General features: G+C 44.5%; 1 protein-coding gene across 1 annotated transcript in view; it reads right to left on the bottom strand.

Moving 5' to 3' along the window:
• The window catches only part of IQGAP1 (IQ motif containing GTPase activating protein 1), a 72,916-nt gene that overhangs the window by 11,856 nt on the left and 43,187 nt on the right, over window positions 1-17,873 (bottom strand). The window contains exons 14-27 of the mRNA XM_078862294.1: window positions 15,941-16,065; window positions 14,882-15,045; window positions 13,543-13,633; window positions 12,042-12,209; window positions 10,645-10,787; window positions 9,946-10,116; window positions 9,429-9,512; window positions 8,657-8,728; window positions 8,111-8,180; window positions 7,061-7,269; window positions 5,852-6,004; window positions 4,242-4,405; window positions 2,452-2,676; window positions 665-805 (exon numbers count right to left, since the gene is read on the bottom strand). Of these exons, the coding sequence (XP_078718420.1) occupies window positions 665-805; window positions 2,452-2,676; window positions 4,242-4,405; window positions 5,852-6,004; window positions 7,061-7,269; window positions 8,111-8,180; window positions 8,657-8,728; window positions 9,429-9,512; window positions 9,946-10,116; window positions 10,645-10,787; window positions 12,042-12,209; window positions 13,543-13,633; window positions 14,882-15,045; window positions 15,941-16,065 (1,980 nt within the window). The remainder of the gene's footprint in view (window positions 1-664; window positions 806-2,451; window positions 2,677-4,241; window positions 4,406-5,851; window positions 6,005-7,060; window positions 7,270-8,110; window positions 8,181-8,656; window positions 8,729-9,428; window positions 9,513-9,945; window positions 10,117-10,644; window positions 10,788-12,041; window positions 12,210-13,542; window positions 13,634-14,881; window positions 15,046-15,940; window positions 16,066-17,873) is intronic.

The raw sequence follows: 17,873 nt of genomic DNA, 5'->3' as shown, positions 1-17,873 counted from the left end.
TGTTATTCACAGTACGGGTAACATAATAAGATGCATCCCTCAATTGACATCCTGTTCACTTGGAGCTTTGATATAAAGGATAATACAACCCTTGTGCAAATATTCATCATCTCATAAAACACATGACGATTCTAACCATTAAGTAATGTACACGTAAATGCACTCATGCACTAAATTCTCAGATTAAATTAATGCCTCTGGATGCTTTGTGATCCAGGATTAGTTTCATATTAATGGCCCGCATTTCATTATGGCAATGAACACAATTTAAGGTGTGTAGATTCAATGCGACTCTGCACGTCACCACGAAAGGCAATAGTTGTCACAATTACCACATGGAAAGACATGCATCCCACGAGATGAAGGATTATAATGTTACGCACAAATTATTTGTCCCATATTATGAGTAAGGGAGAAGACAAAAACATTTTGGATATGGAACGCATTGTGGTAGTAATTGCCAAAATTGCCACTTGCTATCGCAGTCGCCCATCTACCCACACAAAACGAAGTGTTTTAACCATCGAGACTTTACCATTTCAGCAAGTCTATCAACGATAAAATTTAGTATCGCTCGGCAATTTAACACCGGCTCGCTTCTTCGTCGCACGCCCTTTCTGCCCGACTCTTCATGCGCGCACACAGCGTGACCAGGCACACGTACGGGATGTTGTCGAGGGAGTTGAAAATGGAAAGGAGGAATTTGTCGGTGGCCATGCGGAGGTTGCGGATCGACGTCTCCATCCTCTTCTTGACATCGTCGTGCGCCAGCGCTTGCTCGGGAGCCACGTCGTACGGCAGGTTGCTGAGAAACGACAACGCGGCGCGATTACAGCCGTGCACGTCACGTTCCTCGAGGTCAGGGGTCGGCAAACCTACGTCTCTGGAGTCGCATGTGGCTCCTTAAAATGGCTGCTTCGTGACGTTACTTATGAAGGACCACCGTCTCGTCATCACATGCATCGCGGCTCTTAAAATATATTTATATTTTTAACCAAAAAAAAGGCTCTTCTTGTTAATTTGGTTGGCAACCCCTGCTCTAAAGCTATACACATGTTATTTTTGGTTCTTTCGGTAAAGTCACGTAGAAGGGAAATCATAAAATAATGTAAATATAAACAATAAAAATTCTCGCGACGTTTCGACTGCAACACAAGCAATCATCATCAGGTGTGAAATCCACGGCACTTTTTTCACATTTTTTTGCTGTGGATTTCACACCTGATGATGATTGCTTGTGTTGCGGTCGAAACGTGAGAATTTTTATTGTTTTACATTTCTATTATTGTATTATTTCCCTTCTACGTGACTTTACCGAAAGAACCAATAATATGAATCCCTGCAGTCACGAAAGCTTTAAATCAAAATTTATACACATGTTGTTTGATTGCATGCACGTGCTTGATGTCTAATGTTGGGACGAATAACTCCTCAAGTATTTGAATCAAAGGAGCTCATGAGGAGGTCATCAATGAAGCTCATTGTGATGTAGGATCAAGGGGAGGTGGCAGGCTGGGCGGCTCAGAGACCAGTGCTGAGCTGACACGACTGTGACTCTAGGTTTTAATCTAGCACCCACAGACTGATTAAACCTGCTTCAAGCATAGCGAGTCGAAGGTTGATGCACAAAAAAAACCATCAAGTTATTAGAAAAGCTGTTTTAAGCAAGTGGTGGTTCAGTTTTATTTAAAAAGAAATCACTCTTCATAAGGATACATTATTGGAACAAAAAATGTGAACACACCAGTGATGCATGTAATGAAAGTAATTTTTACATCCTGATGTGTATCTAATACTAGCCTTTGTAAGCCGTCCTCCGAGATGTTGGCAACTACATTATTTGAGTATACAATGAACTACAAGGGATGAAGAGTTTGGAACTTAGCCAATCACAAAACATGTTTCATGTTAAAGCTGAAAGGCAGGCAGCAACTTGGCCTTAAGGAACATGCTGGAATGTGTCTGCATTGCCTTCCCCGCATTAGGCATTGTAGCAGGAAATCAATACAACTCGCATTATGGCAGCAAATCTCAAATACTGGTCCACAAACTGCAACTGACCAGCCTTTTGCATCTAGCAATTTGATGTATACATGTTATATTGTAAAACCAATTCAAGATGGGTATTGCCAATCGGTGTAAAAATTATTCACAAAATCTGAGTTTCTCCATGCTCAAAAAAACATTGTGTAGTGCTAATTTCTGCTGGCAACAGCTAGTCAGTGGTAAACATTCCAATTTTAACAGTCAAGTCATGTGATTGCCTTCCGTTTCCATATGAGAATGCAGTTAAGTCGCCAGAGTGGCTCTACCTGACTGGAGATTTCAACGTCTTTTCTCTCATTGAAAGAAAACAAACTCATGCTGGACCGCTCGGAGAACACGAGACCGGCACACCTCTCCAAGGGCAAGAAGTTTGCTTTTTGGGGTTGCGTAACACATGTCACGTACCTGGCCTCTCCCGTTTGACTCTCCATCTGGTTGACCCAGGCCTTGTAGACCTCCACAGGGTTCGTGTTGATGTTCAGGGCCTTGTCCTCGATGACCTCCTTCACCAGAGGTCCCAGCAGCTGCCGTAGGGCATTCTGCCCTCGCGTGCCACGGTTGAAGCTCACCACCATCTTGATGACGGTCGGGTTTCCCGTCACAATGTCCTGCATCTGGTCCACCTTGGACCTGCGGGGGGGGATGCGTAATGCCTCATTTTAGACGCTGGGCTCTAAAATTTGGTTTTGAAAAATATGTACGGTGCAAGAATATAATGATTCACTCAGATTTAACAGCACCACTGTTTTTAATGTTCTGTTATGCATGTGGTTTTACACAGCATTTCCCAACGTCACACGCCAAACAAGCACAGCAGGCGAATAATAAACAATACTTACTCTGAAACACTCCTAAGAAATCATGAAAAAGATCATAAAAAGTATAACATAAGTGAGATATACAATTCAAACAGTGCGAAAGAACTTCAACATACATACAAATGTGGACTATGCAAAGGGGACTTAAAACTTTCGTGACTGCAGGAATTCATATTCTTGGTTCTTTCGGTAAAGTCACGTAGATAACCCACGACGTTTCGATCGCAACACAAGCGGTCTGCATCAGGCGATCGAAACGCCGTGGGTTATTTACGTGACTTTACCGAAAGAACCAAGAATATGCAAAGGGGGTTTTGTAGATTGTGGGAAAGGCAGAGGGTTCACCAGAATTAATGAGCAATTCTGCCCAGTTGACCTTTACGACTTCAAGTTAATGTGGTTTTTGCTCATCATGTGCTTAAACGCAGTTTGCACGCCAAGGACCAGATGCCACAGCATTACCTCTCACTTGCACTATGTAGGCGGTTTCCGACTAAAATGAGACCGAACAGTATGTTTAATAAGGTTTACACAAGACGGCCTTCAACCAAATCACCGGGAATGCGCCCGATACCATCACATCGCGGGAGCTAAGCAGGTGCTGAGCCTGAAGAGTGCTGGGATGGGCGTCCACAATACATAGAGCTTGTCATAGGGCTGTAGAGCTACGTGGTAGGTAGCAGAGTAGTATAATAAATAGTTGTATTGTTCAATACCTCGTACAATATTCCTCCACGATACGCACAGTGTGGGTAGTCCCTCAGCCAGCGGTGAATGAACAACAGGGCCATATACCTGTGTAGAGGAGTACTGCGGGGACCCAACGAGGGGCAACCACAGGAAGGGGTCCAACCAGAAAGGGGAGTGCCAGAAGGGCGAGAGAGAGGAGGGCAAGTAGAGAGAGTGAGACGTCAGCTAGTGGGGGAGCCAGGTAGGAGGAGAGCCAGGTAAAAGGGAGGAGCCCGGGCTAAGCGGACAAAAGGGGAACCTGGATGGAAGGGGAGGGGTCAGAGACAAAGGAGAGTCAGAGAGAGAGAGGAGCCAGGTAGCAGGTAGAAAGGCTCCTGGGCTGGAGAGACAAAGGAGGCTACGGGTGGGGGAGTACGAGGTAGCCTGGACGAAGGTCGAGGGAGTCGGGAGAGAGGGCTAAGAGACGAGGAGTAGTGAGTACCCGCAACGGAACAAAGAGTGTGCGGATGTTGGCGTGAATATTCAAGCAGCCCTGAATATTCAACCCGTCTGAGTCTACAATCCCACAGGGCATCACGAAGCACGACTCTACGCATGTAAACGCGTCCATAAGACCGCTACACATGATCTCATACAGTCAGACTTGGACCCATTTGAGGCCGATGCTAGCGTATGACGAGCACTGACTTGATCTCCTCCTCCAGGGCCGTCTTGAAGAGCTTCAGGAGAAGGTACTCCTCGCGCAGATTGGAGCCGTAATTGTACAGGGAAAAGATCACCGCGTCCATGAACTTGGTCGATCGGTTCTGAGGCATCTGGAAGATGAGCTTGGCCAGGTACGTCGGGTTTGTCTGCCACGGGAAACGATGAGGTTTTAATTGTGGCTATTCAAAAACACACCGGCGGCTATTGTAGAGAGTTGTGATATTTTTTAAAAAGACTTTCCCCAATTAATTTCAATCATATTATCTCAGCATCACATCATGAGATGAATAATCTATTCAGAAATCTCTGAAAGCAATATGCCCCTCTGTGTTAATCAAGAGTCTGTAGGAAAAATTTGTATACAGAAATTCTCCGAAAAAATATGTTCCAGTGGCCTAGTTATCATTTACACAGGAGGGGGTGCACTTTCCCATATGCTCTGCAATGAGATTGTCACCCAAGAGCTGGAATTTAACCATCAAGCACAAAACCTAATGTAATACTGTATAGGAGTGTTTTTGTAGAGTCATTGTTGACCAGGCTAAGATCATCAACTCGCCACGCTTGGTTTAATCACAGGCAGCTGGCCATAAGCAAACCCAGAATTGTCTCGGCATTCTAGAATAAGCCACCTTCTCATCATCACGATGTGGTTGCATTTATTCTCATTTAAATTGTGTAGGTTAGATTTTGTTTTTAATGTACTAATACCGCAGGGAACAAAACATGCACACACTATGGGATACAAGCACACATTGACATTTAATGATAGAAACATTCGAATATTGTATATGCACTAAGATCAACAACTCACATACAATTGAAATATTCTGTAGTAAATAACATTTCATTTAAGTGTGCAACATGAGAAAACTGATTTATAAGCGGGGGATAAAGGAAACTTTTCTGCAAGCTATGGAGCGCATTCAATCAATTGCACGTGCACAGGAATATTAGTTAATCAAATGCACGCAATATGTAGGCCACCGTCACAATTACACACCAAAGACAAAGATCTCCTGTATAGGCTAAATAGACTGTTGGGACAAGTGCTGTTATAGCGAGCACCTACGAAGGCCGGCATGGCACACGAGGGTATGGGTGGCCAGCACCACGCCCGGCTGCCTTTGTCTCTCAAGTGACGATGTTTACATACCACACTAGGTACTCATTTGAGGCCGAGTAGACCTAGGGGAGGTGCAGGACTGGTTCAGATATTCGTCACCGTTGTTGGCCGTGAGCCCAAACACACACATTGCTTGTGAGAACTCTTCTGGGTTCTTTCGGTAAAGTCACGTAGAAGGGAAATAATAAAATAATAAAAATAAAACATAATTAAATAATTCTCACGACGTTTCGGCCACAACGCAAGCAGCCGTCCTCAGGTGAAGAACAGATCTGTCGGAAAGACAGCGTCTGAATGGGCACCACTAGGCTTGGCAGCATATATTTAAGCTGGGTTGGAGGGAGGAAGGGGCGCCTTGACAAGGAAATTTGCATTTCAAGATAAATTTAGCATATTTATGGAAAATTTCAGATATGGGATTAGTCACTACTTGAGAGCTGCGTCAGAGTTGGATGGGTGCACACACCTGCAGGAGGTAGAAGAGGTGCTGGTAGGCCTCCAGCTTCTGCCGCTTCTCTTTGCTCAGCGACTTGAGGCCCTTCTGCTTGTCTGCCACCATCATGCCCGCCACCTGCTCCTTGTTCTTTTTCTTCAGTTTGGTGCTGTGCGACACCACGTCCTGCAGAAGAAGAGAGCCACACACACCTCAGCCTCACTTGCCTCACACATATAACGTAGTCTTTGCCATGGGAATGTGGAATTTCCACCAATGACTCAGGACCCCACCAAGGGAAATGAACACCATAAGAAACATTTTGATTGGCAATTTCTCCTGATATTAATTTCCGTATATATGTGTATTCTTCGTCCTAACTGCCTGAGATTCGTAAGAAGACAGACATGAAAGCGATTTCCAATAAAATATTAAAGACGTCGCTGTCAATGCAAGAATCACTGCACTGCTGCTATATTTTATGACTACACGGGAGATCTGTGTGTACTATCCGTTTTTCAAGAAATGTAAAAAAATGTCTTCACTTGTTTTATGTTCACGTGGGTGCCGAGTCAGACTCATAAAGTATGTAGCAGCTAATAATAGAATCAGCTGCACACTGAAAGATTGTTGATCTTACTTCTCTGCAAACACTGTTAATCTGCAACCCATATAATCTGCCCTAAGATAACAAACAAATTACCATGTGTCTCTGTATGTGTGTGTATATATGGCAATGTAGCGGGTTAGCAAGCTGCGCTACGATCCTGGCGACCCGAGTTCGATTCCCGCTCACGGCCAACACCCATTGACGATTATCTGAACCGGTCCTGGGCCTGCCATAGGTCGACTCAGCCTCAAATGAGTACCTGGTGTGGTGTGTAAACATCGCCACTGGGGAGACAAAGGCGGCCGGGCGTGGTGTTGGCCACCCACCCCCTCGTGTGTCGTGCCGGCCTTTATAGGTGATCGCTAACAGCACTTGCCCCTACAGTCTGTTAAGGCTATAAAGGGGATCTTTGTATATATGTGGGGAGAGGTGGTGCTGTGGTTTGCACACTGCACAACATACCCAGGAAATCTGAGATCAATGCTACTAAGAGCTGAAGATTCAACAAGCGAGTACGGCTAAGACTGCATTACAAACAGCTCACACATCTATTAAAAGCCATGACATCGGCTCTCGTCCCGATGGCTCACTAAAAAAAAGGGACCCGATTTAATGAGTGGGGGAGAAATCACCTCGAGAGTAATTCGGTTCTTGACGAGCAGCCCAATCTTGATGTCCATCGTGTTGAGGTCCTGCTCCAGCTGCTGGTTCGAGCGGATGTTGGTCATCACCTCCTCGCGGCAACGCATCACCTCCAGCTCCTCGTGAAAGTCCAGGTCGTTCTGCTCCAGGAGGTGCACGAACTTGCGCACCACGTTGACCGGTGCGTCCTCCGCGCTGACTGCGTACACACAGAGCATCGGGGGATGGAGAGGTTCCTTTGTGAGGTGTTGTTGCACGCAGAAATCATTATATAGTGGTGACGTCACGCCATGGTTCAGGCCTGGTTTAGAGTATTTGGCTGCTCTAAATTGCTACATGATATGCCACTTCGTTGCGCTATCATCTGAGAACCAGGTCATTTCTGAAAAAGAGCTATATAGCTCAGTGGGCCTTACCTGGTAAAATAATAATAGGGAAAAAAAAGAACCCCGAGGCCAATCAGGTCTGTGAAAGCTGAGGATGGGACCAAGCCAGATTGTACATGAGACGATTCCAATTAAGGCCAACATGGCACACTGGGGGTGTCGTATAACCAACATCATGCAAAGCTACCTTTATAGTTCCCGGGTGCTGATTTTCACACACAGTAATAACAAACTTCCTGAAGACCAGATTCAGATGCCAATGCCACTGATGTTTATGGCAGGGAAAAACCCTGGTAATGTAGATCATAGCACAGAGTGCTGACCACTAAGTTTTACATGTGAAAAAAAAGTATCAACATTTGCAGCCCCCTTGTGAATCCACAGTTGGATGAAGGCTTTCCTGCACCACTCTCATGGTGTGGTAATGTTTGTTAACCACTATCCATAACTACTCACCACAGATAAAGCTGTATATGCATGTGCACACACACACAACTTTCCATACCCATAGCAACATGTTGCAAATTCACACATCACTGACGCGTGTAAACATTTGACACCCACAAAGCCCTGTACCCTCGACAAGCAAATGCTGTAAACTACAACCCCATGTGCATGCACCATTAAACACAGCCTTGCTGGTTAGTCACTTACTCAGTGTCCTGTAATCCTCTCTGGCCTTGTTTGCCCTCAAAAAGGCTTGGATCTTGACAATGGACTCCATCTTCAGGCAGAAAAGAGAGAAGTGTGCATTGATTAATGCTCACGGTATAAACGCAGTTGCGACCATTGCACATTTACACATTTCACCGTGTCGACAGAAATGGCTTTTAAAAGAAAGACAAGTTTCAGTATGGAACTATGCATGGATCATGATTGCTGAACAAAGACTACAGCGGATGGACACCTTGGCCAGTCTTTAAATATAGCGAGAAAGTCTTCCTTTTTAAAAAAAATGTATGCAATGTCTGTCCAGAACAAGCGATAATATTTCAGTATTGGCCGCCACTTTTAATTTACGACAAAAAATATTTTTTCTCAACAGTCTTAAATACCGCCCAAAAAGAGTGAACATGACAGCAAAAAAGTTATTGTCCCAAAGTCCAGAGAAGTTTCAGTGTATTTGTTGACAGTTCTAATATAAATGCGCTATGGGAAATGATGCGTCTACAGTTGTCGTGAAGAACAAAAAAAACTTACATTGTCCCGGTAGTACTTCTTCCTCTCCTGGTACTTCTTGCGATCCCTCCACATGCGTACCAAGGACTGCAGCTGCAGTAAAAATATCACAACGATCACCACTTATGACCTACGCTCTTCGGTAATCTGTTGGAATTCCCGAGCAGCTGGCGACTTTGCATTCTGAGTTATAATTCTCATTCTATTGCAGAAAATTACTAACTGCCGCTGTGGTTTAGGTATTACAACCTTATGCTCGATGACACATTAACTTTAAATCAGACGACCGTTTGAAAAATATAGAAATTTACAAGACATAAACCTGCGATCATCATGAGATAAAATGTCAATAAATCAAAATACTACGATTCACGCAATTTGTGTAATACATTTCTGCGTGATTTACAATTTAACCTCAGCGTAATATGCGGTAGCAGCATCGAGCGGAGCTGGCCACTGCAGCGTCCTTGGCTCTTTTGTCCCAACTTTGTCTAATTTCCCCGCGTTTTTTTTTTTCATCAAAGTTACCTCGGCCGGGTTGCACTAAACTCCTCAATTCAAAACATGTCCCCGAATCATTTACATCCATTTAGAGAGGCAGCGAATGGATACGTTCACTTAAGTCGCTTCATGCGACCTGGCCCTGCTTGTGACACGGGCCTGAGGTCGTCCAGCTTAAACCGAGACCATAAATGACCCTCCTCGTAGTCCCCCCATATGCGATTGAACCTCACTACGAAGATGCATTATTTTGGGAATTTAGGAAATGCTGGAAAACAAATCAACAGGTTACCTTGACAACAGACGGGACATCACTGTGCAATTCTTTCAGTCGGTTTTGATAAGCTTTTTTCTGCTTGAACCCCCTCCAGGTAGCCTGCAAGACATCCAAGGGACAGTACATGTTTAAACAAAGCCCCTTTGTCAATACCACTCTGTAGTTTCGATTTAAAGCTTTCGTGACTGCAGGGATTCATCTTCTTGGTTGGCATGACTATATATCTTATATAGTCATGCCAACCAATGACAGCAGCTCATTTTCAGGTGTTAGCGCATTGTTGCATCACAAGGCTATAAGAGATGGCGACCGCTTTGAGAAACCATCATTCAGCAGTGGATAGATCATGGCTTATTATGATGAAGTTGATTAAGGAAGTATGTGACGATTACAATGGTGGAAAATAATTTCCACCACGTTTTACGACAGTCGTGCAGTTAATCTGCAACGAAGTAAAGCCGAATCATGGTAAATCTGGCAGTCCGGAGTGGCGCACGAGCATGTGTATGGAAGTCAGCGCGCCGTGCCGTACCTGTATCTTGGTGATGGCCGGGACCTGCTCTTGGAAGAAGTCCCGCTTGGCTTGGAAACTGCGGCGCGCGAGGAACCCGCGGCATTGCGCCTGCAGCTTCACGATGGTTGGCTCGTGAGCCAGCCACATCTGCTCGCGGTTGTACGCTGCCGTCACTTGGCTGACCGAGTTCTGGGGTGGGGGGGGGAGGGAGGGTGGGATGCGGACACATGCGCACCAGCCGGGGCCGTTAAGGCATTACCGAGGGGAAGCAATGACAGAATGTCAGCCTGGTGTCACGTTGAATTAGCTTTTGTAAAAAAACATTTAAGCGGAGTTGAGTGAATTTTACCCACAGACAGCAGTAACAAGATGTTACCGTCACTTATCTGTAGCTTCTGACAAGAATTTGCAAAGCGGTGAGGTGGTCGGTGGTGAATGTGGACAAGATGGTAATAGTTCACAATAACGTATGACCACATAAGCCAAAGATCTCCTGAAAATGTCCCGAGACATTTTGCCATGGTATTGAACGAAGTGTTATTATGCATGGGGCAATTTGTTTGCCTACTTTTATTTGTTGTCAATATATGCCAGCCATAACTGATTGATTAGCTAGCGAATAAAGGATGTCAGCATCGAGGCTCAAGAACACTTGCCAATACGATTTCCTGGCCTCCAGGTTCAACAAAGTCATAAGGACGGCACAGGCTACGGCACCTGGATGTCTTCACGGTTCAGCTGCGTGTTGTTCTGCACAAATCCCTTGGGCTGCTCCCACGTGCCGTGAAGCTCCTGGAGGTTGAAGTAATAGTCGAAACCTTCCCTGGTGCGGTGCTGAACCCACTGGCTCCCATTGTCCCCTGCAGGGGACGAAAATCGCACGCAAACCACAATACAATTATAATACAATTTGTATTTATATGTAACGTCTGAATGCAACTGCATCTCAAGACACAGCAGAGAAACGATGGGCAGATTTATATTATAATAGACAGAAAGAGCCATAAACCAGAGGGAAAAAAAGGAAACTATTGATTGTGCACTTGAACAGGGCGAGGGAGTCCACAGCACAGATGTCGGTCGGAAGGGAGTTGTAGCCTGCGAGAGCAGCAGAGGAGAGCAACCCCCGACTGAGGAACGTTTGACAGAGAGGTTTCAGAAGAAAGTATTTCCTTTACCAAGTCAGGTCCACTGAGCTATGAAGCTCTTTTTGAGAAGCAACCTGGCCACAAATGGTAGCTCAAAGAAGTGGCTTATCATGTGGAAATTTATAGCAGCTAAATACTCGAAAAGCATTTTTGTAAATGCAGAGGGAAAAAACGGAGGACCTGGAGAAAAATCCATGCCACCATGGGGAAAACATGCAAACTCCAAATATACAGGCATCAGGGTCGGGCTCGAACCCACGACCTCGACCTCCCCAGTCTTGGTTGCTGGAGCGGAGAATGTGTAGAGGGGAGTAAGATAAGATGACAGGGTAGAGATAAGCAGGAGCAAGTCCATAGATGATAATGAAGATGATGATCGCACATTTGAAAACAGATCCAAGATTTGGAGTCGGTGGAGGAATGGAAGTGTCGGGATGATCTGATCTCAAATACGGGTGCGGGTAAAGAGTCTGGCAGCAGCATTTTGAACCAATTGGTGTTTGGGAAAGAGGCATTCTGGGAGGCCGTAGGAGGAGCATAGCCGAGTTGGGATGTGACGAAGATAGGGAATAAGGTCTCAGCGGCAGCTGGGGAAAGGAATGGAAGATGTGAGTGATGTTACACGGTTGACGGTATGAGGACTTGTAGGGTTGAGAGAGACCTCGAGATCAATGACAACTCCTTGTTAGAATTTAGGAAGTTCATGCTCAAATTGGACTCTTGTGCGAGTGTGGGCTTTCTGCCATGTAAGTGTGCCTCAAATTTAGCAACATTTGGCAAAAGTTATAACCAATTCCAGATGAGACTTCGTCAAGGTAGGATGTGGGAGTGGATAGTTTACTTTGGTCATCAGCATGGAAGTGACGGTCGACATTAAAACTGGAGACGACTTTGCCATGATGACAAATCCAAGTGATGAAATGAAAGATGGTTTTCCTGCGCCTGTGCCAGGTGCCAATCCCCCACCTTGCACCATCTTCTCCTGCTTGGCATCGTACAGCTCAGACTGATAGGTGTCACTGCATTCCTCCACGACGCCACGCAGACCCACGTCTTGTGAACGCAACATAGAAAACGTCTGTGATGCATCGCCTTCGTCCACCGCGATGTTGATAGCCGCCACCGCCACCGCCACTGGAGGATGGATACACAAACAGTCACTGAATGGTTCTCACGCACAGTCACTCAATCGTACTCACACACACACAGTCACTCAATCGTACTCAGACACACACAGTCACTCAATCGTACTCACACACACACAGTCACTCAATCGTACTCACACACACACAGTCGCTCAATGGTACTCACACACACACAGTCACTCAATCGTACTCACACACACACAGTCGCTCAATGGTACTCACACACACAGTCACTCAATCGTACTCACACACACACAGTCACTCAATCGTACTCACACAGTCACCATGGAACTCACGCACACAGTCACTCAATGGTTCTCACACACACAGTTACTCAATGGTTCTCACACACACACACACAGTAACTCTATGGTACTCGTACAGTCACAGTCCTCAGACACACAGTCACTATGGTTACTCCGACACACAGTTACTCAATCGTACTCGCAGTCACCATGGAACTCACGCACACAGTCAATCTATGGTACTCGCACACACACAGTCGCTCAGTGGCTTGTGGAGGCAAGGTAGACCACTTTTTGTAAGGCGAGGTGCAATCCACTACTCGCATCACCCATCTCCACCGAATACACGCCATTGCAGGAGGGAAAAAAAATCCAAGTTGTGATCCAAGATACCATCCAATGGCTTTCGAAACTCAACGTACAGATATAAACTTGGTCCATTGCGTTCAAATATCATACTAAATGGAAAGTAGCGTAGCTCCCTGCAGCATTACCAAGTTGTACAATGTGTGTTGTTCAGCATGATGTACAACTTAAACACACATGAGAACTCCACAGCACAACCATGAAAACTTTAGTAATATTGTAAAACAACAAGTGGACCAATGGGGTGGTAGCACATCCAGTCCTCCTGTTTTAACCAAAGATGCGTGAACTTTATAACTAGGTGAAAGCCCATTGAGGCAAAAATCTATTTCCAAAGGAGACCTGGGGGAGTGATAAAGGCTTCATAAAAATACCAGTGTATAAAAAAACACTTTTCCTATATACATAAAGGGCTACCTGTACTTTGCTTTAGTAACTAACCATAAAGCCAATTATAGCAGCAATTCCAAATATATTTTATTTTAATCTCATTAAGTATTATTCTTAAGATACATTTGTTAAATACTTAGCTGCCAATCTGGGCTAGATTGAGGGAGTAAAAGCATAGTGTTCAAAGAAGTCAGTAAAATTTAATGATGGTTGCTATTAGAACTTTAGGATTTTTTTTCCTGACCTGTGCAACCTTAAGAAGTAAAACAAACGCAGTGGACTGGGGTTAGGGATTTGGAATGAACACACAAAGCAACTCACAACGCTGAGTCTCTTCGTTCTGCTTGTTGGCCCTGTATATTGCTTCTTGAATCTCCTCCAGCCAAAGGACAGCCGAGGGATCTCCATTTGCCTAAAACACAACACACGCACGTGGATCTGACTTGTGACATATGAGCATTAGATTATTAACACAATACAGAACAGGAGGACAATCTCAGTGTATCTGTCGTCCCTGTTGAAAACTAGAATGCAGACACCAATCCTCATGTATATGAAAAAAAAGAATGTCATTTTGAAACAAACAAAAAAAGCGTCTATTTTAGTTGAAATTCCGGAGAAGACTTGTCAGATACATACCGTTGGGAGCTTATAAAAAAAATCTGCTCGAAACTGATACATCCTCGCAGAAGGACTACTACGTCATCAACACGACCCATCTGCTACCAAATTTGATTATTTAAAATGTTGAAATAAATATTGACAGCAACCTATGCTAGTAGGCAGCAATAAATAATTCAAAAAGGAAATCAATTTTCTCAAAGTACCAAAAACAATCAGCTCTTACATTGGGGGGGACCAGTAGCCACGATTAATGCTGAGCTCCTATTAAGTGTTGCTGTGCCTGCGTGCTACGCGCTTGCTCATCAACACGAGTGTCGTCAAGTGTCCACTGCATGTCAAAACGTCGATCTCCCGGTAAGATTAGAAACATAAACAACAGGGCCACAGTGAACGAATTAGTTGTTACATGAACACATAACCATTAATCGGCTGCACCATTTCTCGAATTCAATTAGAATGTTACCATGGGAGTTGAATACGCTGCTTCACAGCCACCACTTCTATTTGTTAAAGCTTTGCCCAAGAAGAACTAAATGGGATTCCATCGAGCTTACTCTGCAAGTGTTTAAGTGTTATTCTACAGTGCAATGACATACGTTCAAAGAAAACTGGTACAGTGAGAAAGCATATTTTGTTCAATTAATGTTATGTTTTCTGGAATGTGTTTGTTTAGTTTAACTGCATGTGCATCATTTAAGCTGAGCTTGTGTGTCTCCAGCAAGGTCTCTCTGTATACCTCTCAATTTAGACATGATGATACATGACTGGGAATCCTGTCCGTGACATCAAATCTTCCTCCCCAAAACATATTGTGACTAGATCATAGACTCAGTAATTGTTATCATAAAAAGCTCACAAGATTCCTCTCACTTAAAAGGACAGACACTGCGTCAAAACAATCTCCATCCAAGGCTGGCATAGTGTTGACATATCCCAGCGCAATAACCAAACACCAGAACAGCAGTCGGCAATGCCCACTCGTAAAACTAAACTCGGTGATAATACAAGACAAGGCCTGCAGCGCCGAGTCCCCCACCTTAGCCTTGTTGGCCTTGGCCTGCCGCAGCACGTTTTGGTAGTGGCGCGCTAGCGACGGGTCCACGCCAAGCAGTTTGGCGGCCGGGTGTTGCAGCGCCTTCAGTGTCTTCTGGGGATCCTCGCTGTCAAGGGCGTCGTTGATGAGGCCGATCGCCACGATCCCTGCCACGCGATGCACGCTCCAGTCAGCCCAATCAGCATTTCACCGCTACCACCTCTTTCTTACGTACGTACGTATGTTGAACTTCTTTCAGCATACATACATACATAGGCGGTGGGCTGTGCTATTTATTTATTGAGCCAGTGTGATTTTAGCGATTTACTTTTTTATAATGTTTTAGGTGTGTAGTTGTACACCTAAGCAATACCCTATCGTAATTAATATCATTATTATTTCCTTGCAGACGTTTGGCCCAGAAATAGAGTTTACGTGTCTCCTTGCTCACGGAAGCAACGTTGGAGGTGTGTTGTCTCGTTTAGTGGCACCTTTGACGGTGCTGTAAATTCCACATTTCCATGCAGGGATCAGTCTATCCAGGGGACGCACTGTTTACCTCTGACAAAGTGTTAACGATTTTATCAACTCCATATGTACGATGAATTCGAACTAGCTACCTTACAAATGTGAGTTGAAAACTTCACCACAATGTCACCTCCATAAGAGGTTTTTGGGGTTATATCGTGGAAATACATAAATGTGTCATTAAAACTCGCCACCATCTGACACAGCCAACATGCCAATTCATCACTAGTACAGCACACCGGTGTGTTGGAGAGGCAAGGCCATGTTCTGTTTACGTGACAACCCTTACTAGTTGGCCGTGTCAGGTGGTGGCGGGTTTTAACGACACATTTATATATTCACGCAATCTAACCCAAAAAAAACCTCTATTACGGATGATATTGGTCGCGAAAGCCTACGTGTTAAACTGACAATGTCACCTGACCGACTAGATATGTACTATGTCATAAGGGCTATAAATGCATTGATCAACAAGGACGTTGTTGCTGCTGCTGCTGCTGGGGGGATAGGCGAGTGTGGGGGGGGGGGCCTCACGTTCGTGCTCCTGCTGCACGGTGCCGTTGACGTCCTCTACGCCGCTCTGGATGTCGTTCCACGTGAGAAACTCTTTGCCTTGGGCTGCCGACTGAGTCTTCTGAATGAGCAGCGAGTCAATGTACCTGCCCAGCAGCAGAGAACACGCTTAACCCTGGCGTGGGTGCCCCCCGCATCTTCACGTGACAATAGCTTACATCTTAGCGGCAGTAAAACCATACATTCAACTAATTCTCTAACACTTTCTGTAAACGATGAGAAACTCAGACCAAAAATACGTGTGCAGGATGGAAATGAGGATTAAAAAAATAATGCAACGTGTGATTTATAAACAGCAAAAAGCTCAATTGTGACCAGCAGCTTGGTCCACCCACAGTGGCTTGGTGCACCCTCTGTGAAAAAGAGCTTTACAGCAGAGGTCGCAAACAGGTTTTGATTCCTTACCCGTACCCGGCCGCACCAGGGTCGCAAACGGGTACCCGTACCCGTACTCGGCCGGGTACGGGTAGCCGGGTATTGGGTAGGGTACAGGTATCGGGTACCCGATTGCGACCTCTGCTTTACAGCTCATCGGATTCCTCCAGTGAAATAAATATTCCCATTCAGATTCATTATGCCTCGCGCATCATATGACATCACTACACGGCATGAATAATGTGCACAGGATTATTTTAGATCAGTGCTTTAATAAAGTTTAATTTCTCAGACTTCCCTCCCGAGGTTGCAATTTAAGTCAATACGCAATGATGGAACGCAAAATAAAAAATATTATAAAACACCAGTTGCTTCCTTACATATTTACCCAATTCTGACTTGCAAAAATATATATTTCAAAAAGCTGGTGTTTCTATCATCAAATGATAATGGGGCATTTTTCATCTCTGAAGATGAACCCAAGCTAATGATAGATATATATATTCTCAAGAGTTAACTAGCTTCAACATTTTTATTGTAAATTAACTTAAAATCATACACCTGCACCAATACTACAGTCTTTAATTATCCTGTTGGAACTTGCTTTTGAATTCCTGTAATTAATTAACAACAGTTTCACTAATCCCCCATTCTAGGCACAGTAGGCAAATGCTTTTCCCCCCCGACTGTGCAGCAATCCATCAGCGAATTAACCCCCATTAATTCCTCGTTATTCTTCATCCAGCTAAGTCAGAGGGGCACCATCCAAGCCAATTCCCACAGCCAAAGAGCAATGACTCAATGTTTCAAGACAAAAACACTATTCAAGTACGTCGAACTGGGGAACTGGTTATTGCCATAAACATACAAGCACACCCTGCTTCAGAGGTTAGGCTATATAAATATTGTGGAATAAATATTGTACTGGTAATATTCACAAAGCGTGTATTTTGAACTTATATCGGATGGAGTTATTGGGACGGCTGTAGTCTTGTCTTCTTTAAAAACATGACACATGACATTTAATGTAGCCAAGCATGATCTAAACAGCTTCCCCATAATGGTCAAATTATTGAAAAGAAATATGAAAAATTATAAATGAGAGCCCATTGAGATGTAACACAGTAGAGTACATCTCAGTGTTCTTCATTGCAAGGCACGAGAGAGCCAAGGACCTTTAGCGTGGCCCCTGATGTGCGGACCCCGACAAAACACAAATGTTGAAAAACACCCCTTGTAGGCAGTGTGGCGGCCCTCACACGGACGTCATATCGGTGAAAGTGGGCCCCCCTCTGAAAATGTGTGAAGAACACTGGTATATCTCCATCCAAGGGAGTCCTGGAATAATACACGATGCGTTTCATACTTCTACATATCACGAGGCGCAACAATATTATTCAGGTGCTGGCATTTACGAATGTACAAGATATTTTCAAAATGACTAACGACGCTTATGAAGAGCACCCAATATCGGAGTCAGTTTCGTGACTCAGAAGAAAAAAAACTCCTTGGACAAATT

This window comes from Lampetra fluviatilis, chromosome 13 (assembly GCF_964198595.1).
Source record: "Lampetra fluviatilis chromosome 13, kcLamFluv1.1, whole genome shotgun sequence".
Classification (NCBI taxonomy): Eukaryota; Metazoa; Chordata; class Hyperoartia; order Petromyzontiformes; family Petromyzontidae; genus Lampetra; species Lampetra fluviatilis.
The sequence above is the reverse complement of the archived record's forward strand: the minus strand, read 5'-3'. Positions and strand labels throughout refer to the sequence as shown.